Raw genomic sequence first — 21,569 nt, 5'->3', positions numbered from 1 at the left:
ATGAAATGTAAACTCTTCTTTCGAGAGTAATGCTGGAACCTGCTGGATCCCAACAGTGGAACTGGTGCTCCAGGGATGAGGGAACTCTGTGCATGGTAAGTACTTAAGTGGATTCTGCAGTATGAGACTCGGGTTATAGAAACAAGGAAAGATTCCAGCCATGGAACTGAGTGCAAGTGCAGTAACTTTCTGTTAATGTGTTTCAATTACTGGCTGGGTAAGGTGACACATGGTTCTATTATCTTTTAGTGACAAATGTCTTTCCATGGCGAAAGAGCACTGTTCCTGAAACTGAGGCTTTTTCTGTAGTTGTCAGAGGTGCACAGACTAATAGTGTGCCATATATTTTGTTCTCATTTTCCATTTTAAGCTCACAGGGATTCACAAACTTTAACTTGAAACAAGTTGGGGGGAAAAAACAAACATATCTTCCTTGAAATCTTCTATCCCACATGTGCAAGAAGAATGATGGCTCGCTCCAAAGCAGGGTTTTTCACCAGTAGAGGACAAAGTTGCTCTGAACCAATATGATCTACAGCTACCTGGCTAAACTTGCAGGTGTTTGGTCTAGTAGTGAAAATCCTAGCATACATTGCCAAAACTTACTGGCAAAAGATTGTACTTTCTTACCGTTTTAAGTCTTATATTCTTGCTTAAGATGAGCAGTCATTTGCCTCATGCAGAAAACTTTCACTACCATCACCTGTACTGCAGAAACCTCCCCCCCCCCCCCCCCCCCCCCCCCCGGTTTAGTTCATGATGGCTACAAACTAGCAATTGCTCCTGAAATCTGAGATCTTGCTGTATGACTCTGTGCAAAAGAACTGAGATTTGAAGCACAGGTGTTAGGTTGTTCAGTGGGAGAAACCAATGTCCTTCAACAGACAACAGACACCATCGCACAGGGAGAGTTTATTTTACAGTAATAGAGACTTTCTTCAGCTATGAACAGGAGTTGTCCAGCTAAGTATTTCTCTGCCCCTAGCATGCACCCATATGTGCATCTGTCATGTATTAAATAAATTGCAGGATTTTATTGTAAAACTGACTTTATATTGCACAGAGTACCTGCTTCAAATGTTTCTAACTTTCAGTGCTGTAGATTAAATATTTCCCGTGATACTCATTTCTGAATTGGAGCAACTGATATATATACAGTGATGAGTAACACTTTCTCTTATGACAGCAGGCCTTGCAAGGAGTCCTCTAAAGGAGCAGCTCTGCAACACTGGTGCAATGAAAAAGGAGCGGCCGCTTTGCCTGTGCAGTCTAGGGGACAGCTTGAGGCTAACTCAGTTCACTGCCACTGAGTAAATTAGGTTCTATATTAATCTTTTCAAAAAGAATTCCTGTCCTCTTTTAATGTGCTGCTCTAACATCAGTTCTTCTGAGAGGAGTGACCTTTCTAGCTTTTCTGCTTAAATTTAGTTAGCTAAGGCAATAAATTGTAGCTAAAATGTACCACAACTAATTTCCAGAAGGAAAAAAGCTAATTAAGATAGTAGCAGTCACTGTTCATTGCAGTTTACAGTGGATCTCAGAACTCATTGGTGGTTGTTTTATGGTTAAGAGCAAAAGCCAGATGGACAAAGGTATGCACCATCAGTTAACTTAGATAAAAAGCTTTGAAAAGTTTGTGAGAAGTTCAATAAAAGTGCAAAAATTTTAAGAAGTTAAAACTTAAACATCACTGCAGGAACAAAAACTTGGAATGGGGGGGAGGTATTTAAAGTTGTACTGTTGCTAAAATGTGAATCACTTGGCTGCAATGCTCATTTGCAGTCCAGATCATAGCACTGAGCAGACTGTCCGTTTCTTTTGGCGTTTGGCTTTTTTCATGGCATTTAGTGCAATGGTTGTTGCTTCTTTAAAAACATTTTCTATGTTTTCACGACATTTTGCTGAGCATTCCAGATAAACTTCTGCATTAATCTGCTGACAAGCTGTTTCGCCCTGGAAAGAATAAAAGGAAAGAAAAAATGTAAACCTGAAGTTTAGGAGGGGAAGGAAGGTGAGATGGAAAAGAAAGAAGCTGCTGCTTCCGATCTAGTGCTAAGGCATAAGTGGTACTGGTAATAAATTATGAGCCCCTGGTAAAGAAATTGCCTCCCCCCCTTAAATGGATCTAGAAGCTGGCCCAGGAGTTCAGTGTATTAGAGGCTCTAAGCTGCAGATTGCTGATAGCATAGAAATATTTGCAGTGTTAAGTTCCTTTAAAAGAAATGCTGTAAGAGATCAAGTGAGAATTAAGATATCCAGATATGGATATCATCACATGGCCCTGAACGTAATTAGTATGCGATGTTACCTTCTGGAGTTTGCGAGCTTCAGCAGTGAATGTTATGTACAAGATCAGAATCTGGTCCAACATCCATCTTTGTTTTGCTTGTGCTACTACAGGAACCTTTAACTTCTGCTTTGGAGCATCACAGGGGCTCAGCAGAAATACTAATACACAAACGGGTGCCTGCATGTGTCTAAACCATACCCAAATGCATGTGATGGAAACAGCCTAGAATCTAGAGCACTTGCATGCAATCTTGGTTGTGTGAAATCACTGCAGACAAAACACAGTGATTTCTTACTTTGTTTGTGATCCTTTTATAGTCATGCAGAGTCAGCCTCCAGTTTTGAGAGCTTGTGATCACATTTTGGCATGTTTTTAAGGTCTGCAACCCACAACTCACAAACTCTGCGTTTATTCATTATAAGCCCTGGGAGTGGGGTCACTTGAGCACTCAGACTTCTACAGGGGGATTTTTCTTCAACATATTTAAGCAAAAAATGTCTCCTCCTAGTCATTTGCAAGCTACTGTTCAGCTCCTCTGTGCCTAGCGTCAGAAGCATTGTGTTGTGTGACTCAAGATGCCATCAACTTCAGAAGATTGAAGTAGTGTGTGTTCAAGGTGCGTGTGAGGAGGAATGAAGTGGGAGGACTTGCACAGGAGACCAAGACTATATCATATGGGCAATAGAATTAAAAAAGCATGTGTGCTGCTGACTGCCGCAAGTGTTAGCCTCTCCTTCAGGCTTATGTCGATGAGTTCCCCTCTCTTGTGAACATTTGTGTGATGAGCTGCTTGGGGGCTGGAGGGGGAATAAGGCCATGATCTGAGGCAGTAACAGTGCCAGATGTGAGGCCTCAGCAGACTTGCCAGAGGATGTCACTTGCCCTGTATTTCAAATGCAAGGGAGAGGAAGGGCGTTATTAATGCAAACGAGACAATCTGCAGATGTTCATGAAGCAGCAAGACAAGCATCTCCTGTGCATAAAGAAGAAAACGCAGAAGTCCTTGTATGGTTTACTGGTCAGGCAGTAGCAGTTCCTTTTCATGGTGTAGAAAAATGTGATTCATTCAAGGTCTTAGTGCAGTTAACCTTGTTTCCCAGACTTGTGTCTAGAACAGCTCAGACACACTGCGATGAGAGGTGAAGGATGACTTTGTAGTAAAAGTAAAAAAGCAGGGAGGTGGAAGACCAGAGCAGAAAGGTCTTGTGTGACATGTGAGCTGTTCCACTGTTGACTAATGTTGCTCCTGTACTTAGGACAGCTATGCCTGTCATGTAATTCTAGTTGTGAGGCTCAGTGCTTGGTAATGCTTAAATTGAAAATACTTGATAATATGCAGTATCTTATTATTTTAGATTAGAGATTTCATAGAAAGGTTTCTTATGCTAGAGAAACCTTACAAATGTTTTTGCTATTGTCCTTGAAAGGATTTATTTTTAAAATATGGTTTGCAAAACATTTTTTTTCTAGAACAGTCAATATTTTAATACAATAACATGTATCCTAGTGTCTCCAGTCTTTTTTCTACAACCTTGATCAAAGTATCAGTGATGGGAGCAATGCATTGTAACAAGAATTATGGAAGGAGTCTGACAAACTTGTTGAGGCCTACAGATTCGTAACAGTAATAGCCCAGCTGTGAAAGAAACGAATGAGATGTAATGAGCCTCCAAGAGACACACAAACGACCAACACTTGCTGCTCCCCTTAGGCTGGAAAGAAAACCTTAGTTGTGATACCAGGCTTAGTAGTGTTCTTTCAGATACCCCAAGATAGGCAAAAAGCTCATCAAATTCCTCTTTACTTTGGTACAAAAAATGGCCAGTGATCTGGCCTCTTTCGAAAAGGGCTTACAGAAACCCCTGTTAATGCTGATCATCAATAATTCATAATCTAGACATTGTGTTCACCAGAAATTGGAGTATTTGTGGTTGCAGCTTGTTAGCAATGATGCCACTGAAATAAGTATGCTTCATCTCTTACACAGAAGATGACACTTTAAATGCACTTTTATTTACCTGGTTGTAAGTAATGGGCTCCTGCTGAGAGGCCCGGAGCTTACGCAACTGTTCTTTGTCTTTCCGAAGGTCTGTCTTGCAGCCGATCAGTACGAGAGGGGCACCACGGCAGAAGTGACTCACTTCAGGATACCACTGATAGCAGGAAAACAACTTTTACGTGTTTTTCTTTTTTTTCTTTTTTTTCCAGAAATCAAAACAATAATGTCAAGAAACAGTCATCACTTTGAAACTCTGAAATTGCAGTGTATATTAAAGTCCTTATTCTAGTCTTAGGGCACAAAATGTGCTCTTTACAGAAACATTCAAAAGTCCTACCAGAAGTCAGTTGCTTTATAAAAGCATAGGCAGTGTATGCCACTATGACAAAGGCTTTGCTTACATGCGACTTCAGAGGTGTTCTTCTGATTTTAAACAGCTAAAGAGCAGGATTTGGACCAAGTCTTGTATACAGCATCAGCAAAACAAAACAGGAACCTTAAGTTCTGCTTTGGAGCATTACAAGGGCTCAGCAGAAATCCTGTTACAGACAGTGGGCGCCTATGTATCTCTTAAATATATCTAAATATGTATATGATGGAATAGACTTAAACTTACAAATATTTGTATGTAGTCTTGGTTGTGTGGTACTGCTATGGATGAAACAGTGAATTCATGCTTGGTTTGTGATTCTTTCAGTGTTCTGCAGAGCCAACCCCCGTTCTGAGCACCTGTGAGCCTTTGAGAGGTAAGTCCCAAGTGTAAGGACTGTGACCTGTAGTTCAGTGCATGATGAGTGGTCTGTGCATTTATAAGCCTTGGGCACAGGACTACTAAACACCATCAGCTTTGGGGATCTGACATCTTGTCATACATTTGGCATATTTAATTCATCCAAGTCTGAAGCAGTTACGAAAGCCTCTTACCTTAACTATTACATTATCGTAGCTAGTGGGATTCATGACATCATAACAAATTAACACTACGTTTGTGTTCTGGTAAGAAAGAGGTCGTAGCCGATCGTAGTCCTCCTGCCCTGAAACACAGAATGCTTTGGATAAAAGAAATCCATCTTTACCAGACAATATAATAGGATCATGTAAAGATACACACTTGGCATCAAGCATAGGAGTTACTCTAATTGCATAGACTGAAATATTTCCATTTTTGTAAAATTCCCTCCCTTAAATGCAGGAGATTCCTTTTCAGTGACAAAGCTGATGCTTTTGAATATAAAACATATCCTTAGAAAGTTTTATTGAAAAAGGATGTTTTGTCCAGCTATTAAGTATTTAGAAGCACTTTTAATCGCTAATTGCTGAGTGGCTGTTCACAAGCAAAATCAACAAGAGGAATTTGATAGTCATTGATTAAAACGTTTGCAGTTTGGCCGTGGCTCCGTTCCCCTAGATGCATTTGCGCCTGCATTTTGTGAAGAGAAAAAACACTGTATCTGCTGGGCACAAATGCTGAAGTAAGAAGGCTAAGTAGTAGCCTTGCATTTCCTAGCCGTGAGAGGAAGCAGTGGTTAGCATGCTGTTCCTTCAGCACCTGCACCCTCTGTGCCCACATTTTACTAGCAGCAAGCAGCTGATTTTACAAGACACACAGCAACATGAACCAGCCTTAGCCGATCTTTGAAGCAGGACTTCTCAGCAGGTCTTAGGGCTGCTGCTGAATTCTGGAAAAGCATGGCATTTTCTGATTAGCAATACTGTAGCACATGATCAGACAACAAGAAGCTAATTTGGTTCAATCCTGCACTCTTCCCCTCTGCTTGCTGTACATATGACTTAGCAGTCATCACAATGCTGGGCTCTGAAGGTGTCTTGCTTTTGAGAGGGCAAGTTCAAGAAACCCAGTATCTGCCAGAGATAGTTGGTAGATCAGAAAACAAGATCTTTTTCATTTGAGATGTTTTTCAGAGACATTATTAAGGAAGAAACCACTATTTAAACAGAGTAGAAGATCTATTTACCACTTGAATCCTGCCCTGGGAATCAGGTATGTCTCTGTGACCCGTTGTATTTCCAAAATGAGAATCAGAAATTTTAGTCCTTCACCTGATCACCATACTATGTACACTGGGCTGTGAGTGTGCCAGCTGCCTGCCCTACCGAAGTTACACATCCTAAACACTTGCATTGGCAAATCAGATGAAGTAGCATGTAAACATGCTACAACTTTATACCAACTATTCCTTACCTTGGTACCCAGCTCTGTTCTAAGTCACATACTCACTGCTCTAGCCAACATGCTTGTCTTAAGTTACTTCTGAAGATGCCCAGTAACTCTCTGCACTACTTTGTCATCCCTCTTATTTTAAACCATGGATTGAGAGATGGATTATTACAAGGCAATCCCTACTGGATAACCCATTATTTAGTTTGCCTGAAATGTTTGTAAAAAATGAATTTAAAGTTTGAACCACTCACTGTATTTGAGCTCCCACAAGAGCAACATGTTCCATGGGAGACATGCAGAACAAAGGAGGATTGATCCCTCAAGGCTTAATCCAAAAATAATAGACAATTGACAAAATTACACATGTTGTATAAACATTCACAGAAAAGACTGTACTGTTTAGCCCTTCTTATTCTCCCAAATCCACCTACTTGTTTGCAACTGATTTACTGTTTTGTTGTTGAGATAATCCTCTGAATACATTAAACATATCAGGTGCCAAACTTTTTTTTTTTCGTACTTATTTCCCCAGTACTATGTGCTGGATATGTTTTTCCCTTTCAATTCATGCCTCTGAGCTGCTAAAAAGGTAGCATGTAAAATCAAGTCATCAAATCCTCCAAGTTACTGCTGGCAAATTGCGAGGCAAAGGAGTGTCCCATTTGAATAACCCACACTAGCTTGCCTGAAGTCAGAACACACTGCTACAACCGTGCTCTCCTGGGTAGGATGCCAGAAGTGTCTTTGTGACACAGATGTGCTATACTATAAGCCAAAAAATACAGATATGATTGCCCCAGTGGACTGCACCTTCATCTTCAAAACAGTTGCTTTGCAGTTAAGATTTTGAAGTAAACCGAGAAAATAAATGCATGAGAAAGCACTGCTCTGTAAAATGCAAATGTTTCATTCTTCGTTCATGTTTGAACTGCCAAATACAGAGCACAGGACAAGGTAAAACGCAGAAACCACAGTGGCAAGGTTAGATAGTATGTTGTTTAACTTGTACTGTGGTGAGATAATTGCAGCTTCCACTTGGAGAGGAAGCTATTCTTTAAGAGTTTAGACTACAGTTCTTCAGTTTTTGTGGGTGTAACAGGACCCAGATCAAGCTGTAAGTGTTTGAACATCAACAGCTCTCTTTCAGTAATTTTACTAAAAACATTTTCTTTCACAGCCTCTCCTTAAGTACTGCTGATGAAATGCAAAAAAAGTGCCTGGGAGACTTTTTTTCTGTCAAGTTGCTTGGTCTGTGGTCAGAATTTATTTGGCACAGATTTAGGTCTTCTACTAGAAGAGTTTTAAAATGAAGGACCAGGGCTGAACCTAAGTGGTTACTGAATGTATATGCAAAACCCTTGAGTGTGTTCCTTCAAGCACTTCTTGTTTTCTTTCCCCAGTTAAAAAGTATCCTGCAAAAGAACGGGGCAAATAAACACTATGTCTGAGCATACCTGTAACTCTCCTCTGGCTGCTTCTCTCAGTTCACTGCAGCATAAGAGACCATGGTGCTTTTTCTTTTTTGAGACTTTCCCTGTCCAGCTGAATTCACCTGAAATTCCCTAATTCTTTGCAAAGATCACTCACCCACATCACTGTCACTGCACTTGAGCCTGAAGAAGGGGTGGGACCTCAAGCGATGGCTGAGGAGAGCAGGAAGAAGTGAAACCACAGGTCTCTATTTCACATGCATGTTTGCCTCTGCTCTTCCTCTTCCCTCCAGCAAACCTCCACCAGAGGAAGCATCAGCCAGTTCAGTGCTCAGGCTGTAGAGGACCTACACCCTCTACACCAGCTAACTGCAGTGTGGGGACAACAGCTGTGTGGGGACATTTAAATCTCCTCAGGCACTCCAGGTCACCAGGCAGATGGTAAAGTCCTCCCACCACGGCACTGCTTCATGCACGGCCTCTGAGCTCTTGTGCAGGCATCTGTCTCTCCATTTAGCAGATTGAAGGATAACTGTTGCCTTGCCCTACTCAATCTAGGGAACCAGGGTTTGTCCAGTTTTTCACGCTTCTCTAGAGGCAACGGGGAACATCCTCCTTCCAGACCTAATTAATTAATGGCTTTTTTCTCTGTCTTGTACTCCTGATCATAGGTGGTGTTTCTGGCAGTTCTCTTAACTGTGTGAAGGCCTAAGGTGGACATGAAGGGATACTGAAGTACTGGGAGCTGCAGGTCCCATCTTCCAGTGCACAGGACCAGGCCGATGGCAAACCCCATAGGACTGACCAGTGTTGTATAAATACGTGCGTTATAACACGTAAAATATCACATCATAAAGTTACAAAAGAATGCCCACAGGCCTGACACAGCATCAAGGTAGGGAAAGGCCAGAGGCAACAACCCAATGGACCTCTCCGAGCTGTGGAAACACGTCTTTAAAGGGGGGGAGGGGGGAGTGGCAGCCTCCTCCAGCACATGGATACATCTGATCTTTGTTCTTGAAAACCTGTTAAAGTACAGAAATGACTTTCAATGCGATTAATCCTTACAGAGAAGGTGATAGTGCTGGATGGAATTACGTCAGGAAGGAGAAGAGCAGGCCCAGAGCCCGTTCTGAAGGGTCACTTGTACAGATGATGTGTAGGGAGCCTGTAGCCAAGACATCTGAAAACAGTGGAGTGGTGGCAATGAAGATGTTGAGCCAATCTTCACCCATCCACAGCAGAGAGAAGGTAAGAAACCAGTCATGATTTCTGGTTTATTAAGAAATCTCCTGTTTGAACAGATGCTACCTAAGGCATGCTTGGGGCCAGGGATGTTCAGTATGCTCACTGACAAGTTGCTGAAGTCAGTCTAGTGGCTAATCTTTGCTTCTAATTTTCCCAAAGAAAAGCAGTCTACCTGGCAGAGCTGTGTCTGTGCCCTTCCAGCAAAAGCAAAGAGAGATCAAGCAATTTACAGATGCAATCCTGCTATGTTTCTGGTTAATAACTGATCACAAAGTTCCATAAATTTATCTTGTTACAGAATAAACCATTCTCTGTCTTTAAAAGTTTTTCCCTGTGTATCTCAGGGGGGAAAAAATCTAAAATAATCACTTTTTTAAAAAAACAATTCTAAACCTGTTTGTAACTAAATGCTTTTGCATGTGGACAAACTTTCTACAAGACTGCCATTCACAAGAGAGGGTAAACAGCATATTCAAAACTAACCAGAGGCAGTCTAAGAGTCGCCCAGCAAGTGCTGCTCTCTAACTTACAGTAGCACTGTCCGTTGCCTTCTGTCCTGGCAGTTGGTGGAAGACTGTAATGTCCTGTCACCTAGTCCAGACCAGCCAACCACTTCCTATATAGGTTGTCCTAAATACTGTACACTCAGTATTTAAAACCAACATATAACTATGTAGTAGAGAGCCCATACAGATGCAAGAAAATGCACTAAGTTCTCTTTAGTCTGTTCTTCTACAGACTCTAGAGGATACCACGGTTGCTAGCTTGGCAGCTAAGCTTTTGTGCTACTGTTTAGAAAAATTTGTGAAACTTGCTTTCTTCCTGGTAGGAATAAAACTAGTAGAAGAGGACATTTGGGAGGTGAGAGGGGCAAGGGCATGTTTCAGTTAAAAAATGAGTATTTTTTTTTCTCAGGCCCTCCCTCTCTCTTTCAAAGTTATGAAAAAATTACTCTTGCATATAGCTCCTTTTAAATTTCTCTTAAGGTCTCACTCACACTGTAGTGCAGCTGTTGTTCTGGACCTGAAGGACCCTGCTGGAGGCTTCAAGTGTGTTTCCTCCCAGCCAGGGCGAGTGCCCGCAATGATTAGGCCTCCCCAGCCTTCCCCATCTATTTTTTTTTTTTTGTTCTGAGAAAGTCTTGCACCTAGCAGAAGTTAAGCCTCATGTGTGAATTGCAGCTAAAGCATCAACATTATTAGACTGTTCCTTTAGTATGTAAACAATTACAAAGTTAATTTACCTCGCAATTCCTTTGTCTCTTTCAAGTGCAGTGAGAAATGGAAATTTTTAATTGAATAAGCAGCTGCAGTTTGCAGACAAGATAATTGATATTGCAAAGTCTTTACAGATTGCGTATTTTTAGCCCCAACTTCCTGCAACAGCAAGAGGTGTCTCTGAGGAAGATTACAGCAGCATAATACAAGTCTCTTAAAGAGCTGTTATTCTAGCATATTTTAGATTAGTTCATTAACTTCAATTGTTACCAAAGCACTTGCCAAGGAAAAAAAAAAAAAAAAAAGAAACTTCAACAGCTTGAAATACTTGATTCTATAGTCACCGTGTTTGTTTCCTCCCTAAGCAAGCAGGACAAAGCTCAAAGTCTCAAACATGATGACGGAGTATAAAGATTCCCATCAAACTACAGGTTTACCAGCCACAGAGCTGAACCTGTCCCATACCTTCCCACGATACTGAAGTACATGCAACTCTGTTTACTCTAGCTTTTGGCAAGATCCTAAACATACTGTGTTTTCTTGGTTTTTTTTTTTTTTTGTTTTTTGTTTTGTTTTTCTGTGGTGGATGATGAAGATCCAGTGATGGTTTTCAGAAGAACACACTTGTTTTCTCCTCCTCCACACTACTGCATGACCATTAGCTGGACTCATTCACCTCAGAATACTTTTATTTCTTTTTCATCTCACTTTAATGGTTTTAGGACAATATGAATGATTTGGGGACTTTTCAGACCGAGAAACAATATAGAAAAGTAAAGCTATCTTAGATTTTTATAGAAAAGCAAGAACTCAAGCAATTCAGTAACTCAGAAGAAAATTCATGAAATACAGCCAATATGCTGTACTGCTAAACCACTGCACTATTAGTAAGCTGCTGTATGCTTGCTTGTTCTCCTCTTTAAGCCATCACTGCTGCTATATACAGCATTTCCCAGAGCATCACCCAGCTGAGAGTAATCTAATGAGCCTTCGTTGTATGATACAACTGCAGCAAGTCAGTGCAGTGAAACACTTACTGCATCTCCCCCTCCAGACTGAGGCAATAGAAGGACAGAAGCTCTCTGCTGCTGAACAGGATGTCCCCCTTACTCTCTTCCGCTGCACTGTTTGAATTTAGAGACAGAATAATTCCTGGTCCTAGCCTTAAGCAAATCAGCATCAGTTTTATTTTATTAAAAACAGGATGGGATTAAAAACGTGTGCTCAGAAGACTTCTTCCTCTAGCCTAGCTTCCAGGTTCAGGAAGAAGGTGAAATGCTGCTTGAATTACCAAGCGTGAAACAAGCAGTTAGGTGAGCAACTTTTGGGGCAGGACCAAAACTCAAGTCTTTCCTCCTCCTAGGCAAATGCCTTAACCAAGAAAGCAACATCTCCCTTTCTTGGCACTAGAGAACCATGAGTTGCTCTTTCAACTATGCAACAGTGGCATCTCCACTTCCTGAAATGTCTTGAGAGAGAGACAAAATAACTCCTGCCCCTTTCTTCAACAGGGAGGTGCTTTGTAGCTGTGAACTCAATGCAGAGGGGCAGATGCTTTCTGCTGAGTTACATGCCTAAACAGGTGAGACAAGGCATCAGTACTGGGTTCAGAGAGTTCTCCAAGCTGCTGGTGACTGTAAATCTCTTGCAGAGCTGAACCCAACTGTAGATGCAAAGAGTCAGGCACCTGACCCCAGGTCAGGCTTGCAGCCTTTGCTCACAAGGCTACATGCCCTAAGAGTTTAGTGTTGCAATGCCGAGCTTCATCCTACCAACAGCCTTTCCTGAATCCAGCTGGAAGAGCCTCCAAAGGCAAGAGTTGGAAGCACTACCATAGTGTTTTTAAATGAGAGCCAGCCAAATATCAAGAACTATATGACAACCTAAAATCCCGCACTGACAGCGAACAAATGTTAAGCTTGTTCGATGAGCACACTGTGGCAAGGTCTTTGTGCCAATGCACTATATTAAGGAAATGCCTGTTTAGTTGCTCAAACTACAATTCACCTTCACTTAAAGCAAACACAGAAGCCTTGCCATTTGGCAGAAGTTAGATTATCCAAATCACTGGAGTCAAGAAAGGAAAAGGTAACATTAGAAACAGAAAAAAATATTAGCAGATTTGGGTGCCCAGAATCTTACTATATTGCAGTAAAAATTAGCTATAATTTTAAATATTCTTTAATATAAAAGTGAATTCAATCTCCTCAGATACTATATACAGTATGTATGAAGATAAGTGTGTTTTATTACTGTTAGGAATGAGTATGAACCACACGCTTATTTATATTGGTATAAATTTGAGACAACTCCATGGACTTGAACTGAAACAAACACGATTTACACTGAGCTGTAATGGAGTGCATGTCAATTTTAGGGTTTGTTGAGAAATGCAGCTGGACAACTATGTTTCAGTAATACAATAAAAACTGTGAATGAAGTTGAACAAAAGTCATTTCACAAGTTTCTGAAAGGAACCCAAACAAGTTACCAGCATTTTCAAGTAGCTTTTAAAACTATGGTCTTTTTATTTTGCACACAAACTATTCTGTTTTTTTTCCTTTACTATTTGATCACACATGGCAAGAGATTAAAGTATTTTCTCAGTTGATTATATTACACTGTGCATCTGGGAACTAGATTTTGAATAGCATACATATCTGAAGGTATTAACATGATTTACCTAATAAACTACATTGTTAGGATAAAGAACAAATCCACGGCTAGAATTGCAAACCCATTAGACTAGTGACTATTTTTTCCCCAGAAGGCATATTCATGCATTAAATTGATAATAGTTGTTGTCCTATTTTAAAGTTGTGTTTAAATCTCTAATAGTTTCAACTGTAATACTGGGCCAGAAGCGTGCTAACAGAAAAACAGTATCAAAACACATCCAGTTTTGCAATCAAACTGTTTTAAGTTGACATAGCAAAATCTTTTGGAATAAAAACACTGATTTAGCATATTCACAGGAATGGCATTTTACACAGGTGAAGGCAGTTTCTGCTTTTCTCTCTGAAATTACATCACTGCTCATATCACAAGAAAATCCTGGCACTATGTTTGATTCAGTCTCAAGCTAGTCCCCCAGTCCAGTCTCAGAGAAACTGGCTGTAGCTATTTGCTATTTTGGAAACTGGAAAAATTATAAGTATCTGAAAAAAAATCATTTACCTGCGGTATCATACAAATTCAGGATGACTTCTTTGCTGCCCACTGTAATACTGGTAGAATACTTCTCAAAGACAGATGGTGCGTATTGCTGTAAACACAGGAAAAATAATTCCAGTTACTGAACGGTACTGCTTGTGCAACCCTGATACCACGAGGGCCTCTCTGCTCGGGTGACCTCAAGGCGCTTCACCGCGGTGGCCAAAGGAGCGGGGCCGCAGACACCTGTCTCGCAGCTCTGCGTTTCGTCCCTTCCAAGCTCACCCTGCGCTTGCAGGATTTCACCTATTCCTGCTCCTAGCCTTTAAACTCTTTTATTCTTTCCCCCTCCTCCTTAAACGTTGGTGCTAGAGGAAAGCCCAGGGCTTCTCTCCCGGCCACGAATTACAGCGTGGGGATTTCAGCGCCTTTTGGGGAGGGAGGGAAGAAAAAGCCCCCAAAGCCCTAAAAAAAGAAAAAGGGAAAGAAAAAGCCCTATGAGTAAATAAATAAATAAAGCGCTAGAAAAGCCGTCAGCCCAGCCCGGAGGCGCCGCGGGCTCACCTCGGGGAAGGAGCCCTTCGCGTACACCATGAGCAGCGACGTCTTCCCGCAGCCGCCGTCCCCGACGATCACGATCTTCACTTCCTTCTTGCCCGACGGGGCGGCGCCGCGGCGGGAGCCCCCAGCCCGGCCGTCGGGCAGAGCCCCGTTGGCCGCCTCCATGGAGCGGGGACGCGGCTCCCTCAGCGCTGGCGGCGCGCGGGGCGCCCCGGGGCGGGCACGCGCCGCCCGCGCCCCGCCGGGGACTGGCGGCGCCGGCGCCGCAGGTGCCTCAAGGCCCCGCCCGCGCCGCCGCCGCCGCCTCGGCGGGAGTTTCCGTGCGGAGCCTCCGCCCGCCGCTCCCTCACCTCGGAATCCCGTCTTGGCCGCCGCAGCCTCGGCGGGAGCCGCCGTCCCCTGCCACCGCCCAGGCGGCCCCGCAACGGCTCCCGCACCTCAGGGCCCCCCCCCACACACACACCGCGGCGCCTCGGCGGGAGCCCCCGTACGGAACCGCCGCCCCTGCGCCCGCGCCCGGGCCGCCCCGTAGCGCCCCCTCACCTCAGGGTTCTCCCCTCACCTCAGGGTTCCCCCCTCGCCTCATCGCCTCAGGGCTCTTCCCCCCTCCCCTGGCCTTTCCCACCCCCTCAGGGCTCCCCCCCACCATGTGTTTCCTCGGGGACCCGCCTCCGGGCCCCAAACAAGCGCTGAAGTCACCCCCAGCCGAGGGCCCGTGTCCCGGCGCTGCCTCATCCCCACCGCCTCGGTGGCGGGGTGACGGCCGAGGCGGTGGCGCAGGGCAGGGCGATGCGGAGGCCTCCTGCGGTGACCCCCAAACCACGCCGTGCTGCTGCAACCCCAGCCGCCTGGCAGCGGTCCTGATTTATCACTGTCTCCTCGTGGATAACCTTTACCACCTCGGCAGGAAGCCCCAGCTCTCCCTCGCTTACCTGCTCTGCGCAATTCGTGCAAGGTGAGCCGTGGTAAAAATCAAACGGAGTTTTACGTTTTTAATTACAGAGATGTGCAGAGTTATTTGACATGCTGAAATTACCAGCTTGAAAGTAGGGAATCAAAACAGTGAGATAAACTTGGCCCAGATCCACATTTCGGTGGGGTGACTCTGTGTTTATAGAATTGCTCAGATACAAATCTGCCACCATTCTGTGCAAAAATTTAATTTTCTTGTAGTGCAGATTAATGATGTACTCTGTCTCAAATGAATCCTGTCACTTTTTAAGAAATCAAATTTAAGTCTAGAATTTTTTGAAATATCACTTATTGGGAATACTAACAAATCCCCAAGAGCATGCTCAAGTGTAGCAAAATTCTTTAACTGAACTAAAAAAAATGTAATTCAAACAGGGTTTCCCACTTCCTTCTGCATGATTGTGTCACTAGATGGCCTTCCAGACTGAATGCAAAACACGGTTGTATTCCTCATTGCCTGGAATAATCTCTCAAGAAAGATCCTGCTTTATGCAGAGGGCAAACAGAAAGAAAGAAAAAGATATTTCAGTGATAGGGAGGAGGAGGAGGGACACAAAACTACCCAACAAATTGTCATATAATTAAAAAAATAAAAGGCAGCCAAATTCACGTCTATGTAAAGCTAACCGTTTTATTAAGAAAAAGCAAAGCATGTAGTAGACTATACAAGCTGTCAAAAAATACCTTATGAACGATAATCATACGTGTCTTATCTGCAAGACAGCAAAAGCTGTCAACTCCTGCAGACTTCAGGATGAATGCTGAGGGCATTTCAATATTGCACAGGAATGAATAGTCCAGAAATGAATTGGTTTACCCTCAAACGATTTTGTTGAACCTGGTTCAAAACCACTGCAGTGGTATGATACAATCAGCACATAGGCTTCTTAGTCTTCATGTAACTGACTGCTGTAATTCACTGGCTTTTCAGTTCAAAAATTGGTGTAAAAGGTTTTCAGTGATAGAACTAGTGAGTTTTAGTGAGTGTGACTCAGGTGTTTTTCTGTTGTAGTTGTTGTTTTATGCAACAGTACTATAAAATAAAGTATCTCCACATTTCTCACAACTTTGTCACTCTCCTTCTGTATAGTTAGGGAAACTTTAATTTGTACAGTTTTAGATTCAGGACTAAACAATATAAAATGAGTAGACTATCAAATCAACTGTAAACACTATACAGACTATTTATAAGTAATGGATATTCTATCTGTAATGAATCAGCCTAGTACTGACAAAATATTGACAAAATGTATCATTTCAGTATCTTAGTTAATTAGTGTGTATACAGTGTGTTAGATATTTAAAGTGCTACACAAAATCTAAGTGTTTTTTTGCTCTGAAAAATTAAAATCTAACATGGAATTCTGCCACCAATTTAAATAGAAAAAGATTCAGCCCTCTATAACAAAAACTCAAATCTGATCACTATAAATTGCAAGTGTCCTTATCCTACTTTCGTTTTGGTCTATATATTGATTTTGGTATGTTGTTTTTCATTAAAAGCTGACACATTTGCAGCTCAAGAGGCACCATCCATGGAAAGATTTACAAGGAGTATGCCAAAATCAAGAATTTAATGGGGTATGACAAACACTTCTGTGCCATTCCTGTTACCAGTCTGTTGATTTGCAAGTGATAAGGAAAACAGCAGAAAAGAGTGAAAGATTACCATACTACCTAGGAAGACTGCTGGGAGCACATGACTTTTTCAAAAAGACATTTTAACACTTTAGATGTTTTGAGATAGTATTCAGGACACTAAAAAGACTCACACCTTAGGTCTAAAGTTGAAGCTATGACCTTCTGAGGATATAGGATGATGAAATAAGCTGGTACTCCAATTTCTCAAAATACTGAGGCCAGGGAGAAGTGGTCCAACCTACAGGACAGTTCTGATGCTATGTAGGAAACTCAAGGCATGTTGTTGGCCTGACTTCCTAAGGGAACAGTTGTTGCATCCTTGTGCTGTGTCTCTGCCTGCCACTTATGAGTAACTATTGACTTTGATGGTCAAGTACACTTTAAATAGACAAGGAGACTGAGATTTAAAAATATTAGAAGCCCATGAGCTTTGTGATGACAGAAAGTTAGGCAGGAAAGAGAAACATAATTGCAAGTTCTTCTGCTCACAAAATGCTTCTTTAAAAAGCAATAGGTTAACAGATTTGACAAAATATTCTGTTTAGAAACATTCTTCTGTTTGGAAGAACTCTGAACACCTTTCGTGTTTCCAGTCACCTGAGGTCTGTAGTGCATGCCTTTAGACAGATTAATACAGCATGCAATAGTATTTCTAATGGAAAATATGTCTATTTTAACTAGCCACCAAAGTGACAGGCTACTGATACTTTATTGTATCCATGACAGAAGTAACAGCAAACGCCATCTGCTGTATACTCATATTACTAGTTTATATGGTAATAAAAGCAAGACAAGAATGGGGGCCTGTTCCTTCTAGAATGTCTTCAAAACTACTTTTTTACATTTAAGAATTTTCTTCTTAATAATACAGACCTCCTTTACAAAGACTAAACATAAACTTGGTAAGAACAAGTAATCCCATTTATGTCAAAGGAAATAACTCAAACTTTGTTAAGAATGTGCATAACAAGATAGAGCCTTAAATATTTATTTTTGAGCATTACCAGTAACATTAATTATGTCTCATGACAGTGATGAATTCCCATTGAACTACACTTCTGTACACAGAGTAAGAGAAAATGCCTTGGAAAGTTTACAGTCTCATTGGAAAGACAGGCTCTCTTAGAGTGGGACTTAGTATGTAAGCAGAATGAATTTGCAGTGAATTTCAGATGTTACACAAGTGCCATAATTGTTTGTAATGTATACAGATACTTACTAAAAAATAATCTCTGACCCAAAGAATTTACAGTATGAATTAACGGGGCAGATAGGGAAGGGGATTTGGTTGACAGTATCAGGTTGTGAAGCCAATGATGAAGCTAGGTATATACTCAAGGTTAATTCCATTTATTCATAAAACAAATACACAAAATTCTGTATCTTTCAACCTAGAAAGACTCGCAATCCCAAGCGTCTTTCAGCCACCATTCAACTAAAGAAGTGTCTTTTTCCAGAATCAAAGCTCCTGGTCTCCTTGACTTTCAGCTGCTTCTCAGCATCCATTTGTATAGTGTTTCTTGCTGTTTGTCTTGCTCATGCAGAGCTCTACCATCTGGTCCTCATGGCCTGGTATTTTACACACAAACACCCCCTGCCTCCAAACTCCAGGAAAATCCCTTGGGCCACATGATTCACCATCTATTCAAACCTTGCCATGTGCCTGTTTTTGTTGTGTAGCAGCCCCTACTGATATAAATCCCCCATTTCATAAGGGATCTCAGTTACCTTTTTTTCACTGAAGGCAAGGTGGCTGTGACACCTGCCAGTTTCTAAGAGGTTTAACCCAACCTAAATCATTTACTATGTTGTTGTTTGGCTGAGTAGGAACTACCTATATTTTTTTTTCCAGTGGGAAGTGCTGCCAGAAAGGTATTAATTTTCTAGACTATTAAGTAATGTAGAAAAACTAAATTTCAGTAAGAACATTCTCTTTCTGCCTTTTCATGCCTTAGGAATATAGTTCCTGTTTCACTTGGCTCAAGTACCTCATGCACTAAATCAGTGCAAAAATCTTTCAATAAACTCTACATAAAAACTGTCCAAATGCTACCACAGAGTTTGGAGGGCTATAAAAGAAAGCAGGACAACTGTCTGTAACAGTGATCGTTAGCTAAATTAGACACACAACTTGGTAAAATCAGGCCTTAATATTCAGGAATTTTGGACAGATTTTGTTCATAAACCACAGACTAACAACTACTTAGAGAACAGCTATTTATAGGGAACACATACTGTTTCTTGGGTTATTTTCTCTGGTATATTTTAAATCAGGGATGCCAAATTTGTGGGGCAAATCTGGCCCACCTGATGTGTGTGTGGCCATTGTGCCATATTTTGAATCTCACCTTTCATTAAAAACTGTAAGTTTCTGGCTTTTCAGTTGTGAAAAAAAGCTTTCTCAAGTTGAACAGTGTAGATCAGCACATTAAAGTCTCAGCCTGATGCAGCAAGTGCCTACTTGAAGTTTTAGCTGCTTGATTTCTCACTGAAGTGTCAATTCTCAAGCCAAATTCTGTTAAAAATGTTGATAACAAAAGGTTAAGATCATCTTATGCCATTCTGGAACATCAAACTCGGTGTCTTGTCTCTGAAAAGCATAAAAGGAACATCTATCTCTACCACTGTAACTCTGCTCCCACAGAGCTGGGCATTACCTGCAGGTCTCCCAGAGGTGCAGCATGGCTTTATTTAACCATGGTGAGGAATTTGTCTAAACAGGCTGGCAGAGCTATCAGTGGCACTGAATCTCATCCTCCACCTTTGTGCTCAAAGGTGAATTTAGAAAGATTCAAAATGCCTCCTGTTAGCCCAGGTCTGCAGGATGCATTTCTGTTAGTAGGCATAGCTGGCTTTCACATGGGAACTAGAGGGATGCACAGGCTCGCTTGTGGCTAAGTGACAGCACAGGGCTCTGCTGCAGAACTGCATGAAATTAATCTGCATCAGATACTTTTTGTGTCCAGGTCTGCAGCAGAGAATAACACCATCAGGAAGTAATTTTAGGAAACATAGGTGAAGCGATTCTGTGTAGCCTTCCTTGCAACACAGTGTTTTTTTTCCCAGTATCCAACCACTCTCTATTATACACTCCCGAAATACCTCTGTCTTATGCCTTCCACTCTTTTTTATTACCTAACGCTGTACCTTACCCAGCAAGCACTGAGATGTGGTACTCTTTTTCAAAAACAGAGTGCCTTCTGCACTATCTGCTTTCCTCAGATTACTTTTCCCTTCTTTTCTCTTTCCCAACTTAATTCCTAGTAGAGAGTGATTTTTTTTTTATGTACTTGCTGATTCAGAGACAAGGTGAGGACTGACACCAATGTGAGTAGACGTTAATTAGGATGGCCAGACCACATAAACGCAAGATGCATTCACCTTGTATAACTGTGGGTGGCTGAGTCTGAGTTAAGCTCCCCCAAAGTTGGTTGGTAGATTCCCCAAATCGTAGGAGTGTGCTGAAATAGAGGCAGGCTTTTGCTGAGTAACCTGTGGCGCTGACATTAAAAGGCAGTTAGTGTGCAAAGTGCATTGCCTCTCTCTGTGCAAACTTCCTACAGGAGAGCACAAACTGCAGACTGAAGAGAAGATAAAAACCTCTGTTTATGTCCCTTTGGGAGACACCAGGTTTTCATCAAGGGCTACGTGTAGAGAAGCACTAAACAGGAAGCATTAGTGCTTGTTGGTCTCTGGCTGGGAAGGAGCCCGCACGTAAGGGAAGGGGTTGGCAGGAACCGGGAAGGTTTGTCGGAACATCCCTAGACACAAGACAGCCCCAGACTGAGTTCATCTCAGACCTGAAGTAGCCCTTAAACCAGCCAGGGAAAACTCCTGAAAGAAACAGTGAGGCTTCAGAGCAGGCTAACTAATAATTTGAAAAGCTTAGAATTAAACCCAGCTGTAAAGTCATGTTTGGTTTAGAACTGCGATTTTTGACCTGTGTTGCACTTGTGGGAGGGTTGATGGTGCATACTGGTCAGGCAGGGAGGCCTAGCTGTAAGCACCGAAGCAGCTCTGAAACTTGTTCGAGGAGCTGCAGCAGCTTGCTCTGCTGTGTGCAGGCACATAGAGGGCAGCAACCAGCCAGGGCTGCTCCAGCCCATGGGTCACTTGAAACTTAGGGACTGGCTCTCTGCCATGAACTAGCTTGATACCGCTGTCCTTGATTGCATGTTTCCTGTGCAATTTTTTTCTTCCTACACACATTTCACCCTTCCTGACTCTCGTTGCAGCAGCACAGGCATGCTGTAAAGGTCCCAGTTATTTTCTTGGAATAGGGTAGCAACTGATTTCTTATGGCAGGGATATTTCCTGGTTAAAATCATTCTAATTCAGCTTCCATGTCCCATAATGCTAAAGATGCCCCTACATGACAGGTAGCTGAAGCTACTTGTAAAGTGTGAATGCTTAATGATCTTAGTGTCTAACAACAGTATAGGGGCAGTGCCTGTTCAGGCACAGATACAGTACACTAGACAAATGGAAGAATGAGGCAAAACATAATTACTCCAAATCAGACATCTTAAGACAAAATCTTCAATGAATAAACCACATCTGGCTGCCTGTTTGTCAAGTTTTGTGTTGGCTTGAAAAACACACATACACACAGAGCTTATAGCTGATCCTTTCCGTTGTAGGTCTGGGTAACTCTAGTTTCATTTTATAACTCAGTTTCAGACCTGGGGAAAGTATGACAGGCCTCCAAGCAAGCCTGGGTTGGCTACAGAGGAGGGTAGCAGCCACACGAGCTTTAATTCCTCTCCCTTCTGGTACAAATGTGCCCCTCTGTCTTCTGCCTGGAGTAACTGGAGTGAGGAACATGCAGGTACCCCACTTCTCTGCCAAAGCCAGTGGCATTTCCTATAACGCAAGC

At 42.2% G+C, this 21,569-nt stretch overlaps 1 protein-coding gene across 1 annotated transcript; it reads right to left on the bottom strand.

Annotated features, from left to right (window-relative positions):
* Positions 1-1,663: 1,663 nt before the first annotated feature.
* RHOF (ras homolog family member F, filopodia associated) lies at positions 1,664-14,283 on the bottom strand. The gene is made up of 5 exons (XM_062589771.1): positions 14,084-14,283; positions 13,544-13,631; positions 5,214-5,323; positions 4,309-4,443; positions 1,664-1,953 (listed from the first exon to the last, which is right to left on the bottom strand). Exons 1-5 carry the CDS (start codon positions 14,243-14,245, stop codon positions 1,789-1,791), a joined length of 660 nt encoding a protein of 219 aa, XP_062445755.1. The 5' UTR covers positions 14,246-14,283; the 3' UTR covers positions 1,664-1,788.
* Positions 14,284-21,569: the final 7,286 nt, after the last annotated feature.

Source organism: Rhea pennata, chromosome 17 (assembly GCF_028389875.1).
Source record: "Rhea pennata isolate bPtePen1 chromosome 17, bPtePen1.pri, whole genome shotgun sequence".
NCBI classification, from domain to species: domain Eukaryota; kingdom Metazoa; phylum Chordata; class Aves; order Rheiformes; family Rheidae; genus Rhea; species Rhea pennata.
The sequence above is the reverse complement of the archived record's forward strand: the minus strand, read 5'-3'. Positions and strand labels throughout refer to the sequence as shown.

Excerpts from the sequence above, each read along its gene's own strand:
- RHOF (XM_062589771.1), bottom strand. The coding sequence starts at position 14,245 with ATGGAGGCGGCCAACGGGGCTCTGCCCGACGGCCGGGCTGGGGGCTCC. Across the intron at positions 13,632-14,083 it reads CGAAGGGCTCCTTCCCCGAG|CAATACGCACCATCTGTCTT; the intron begins GTGAGCCCGCGG and ends CTGTGTTTACAG. Across the intron at positions 4,444-5,213 it reads ACGATAATGTAATAGTTAAG|TGGTATCCTGAAGTGAGTCA; the intron begins GTAAGAGGCTTT and ends TCCTGCTATCAG.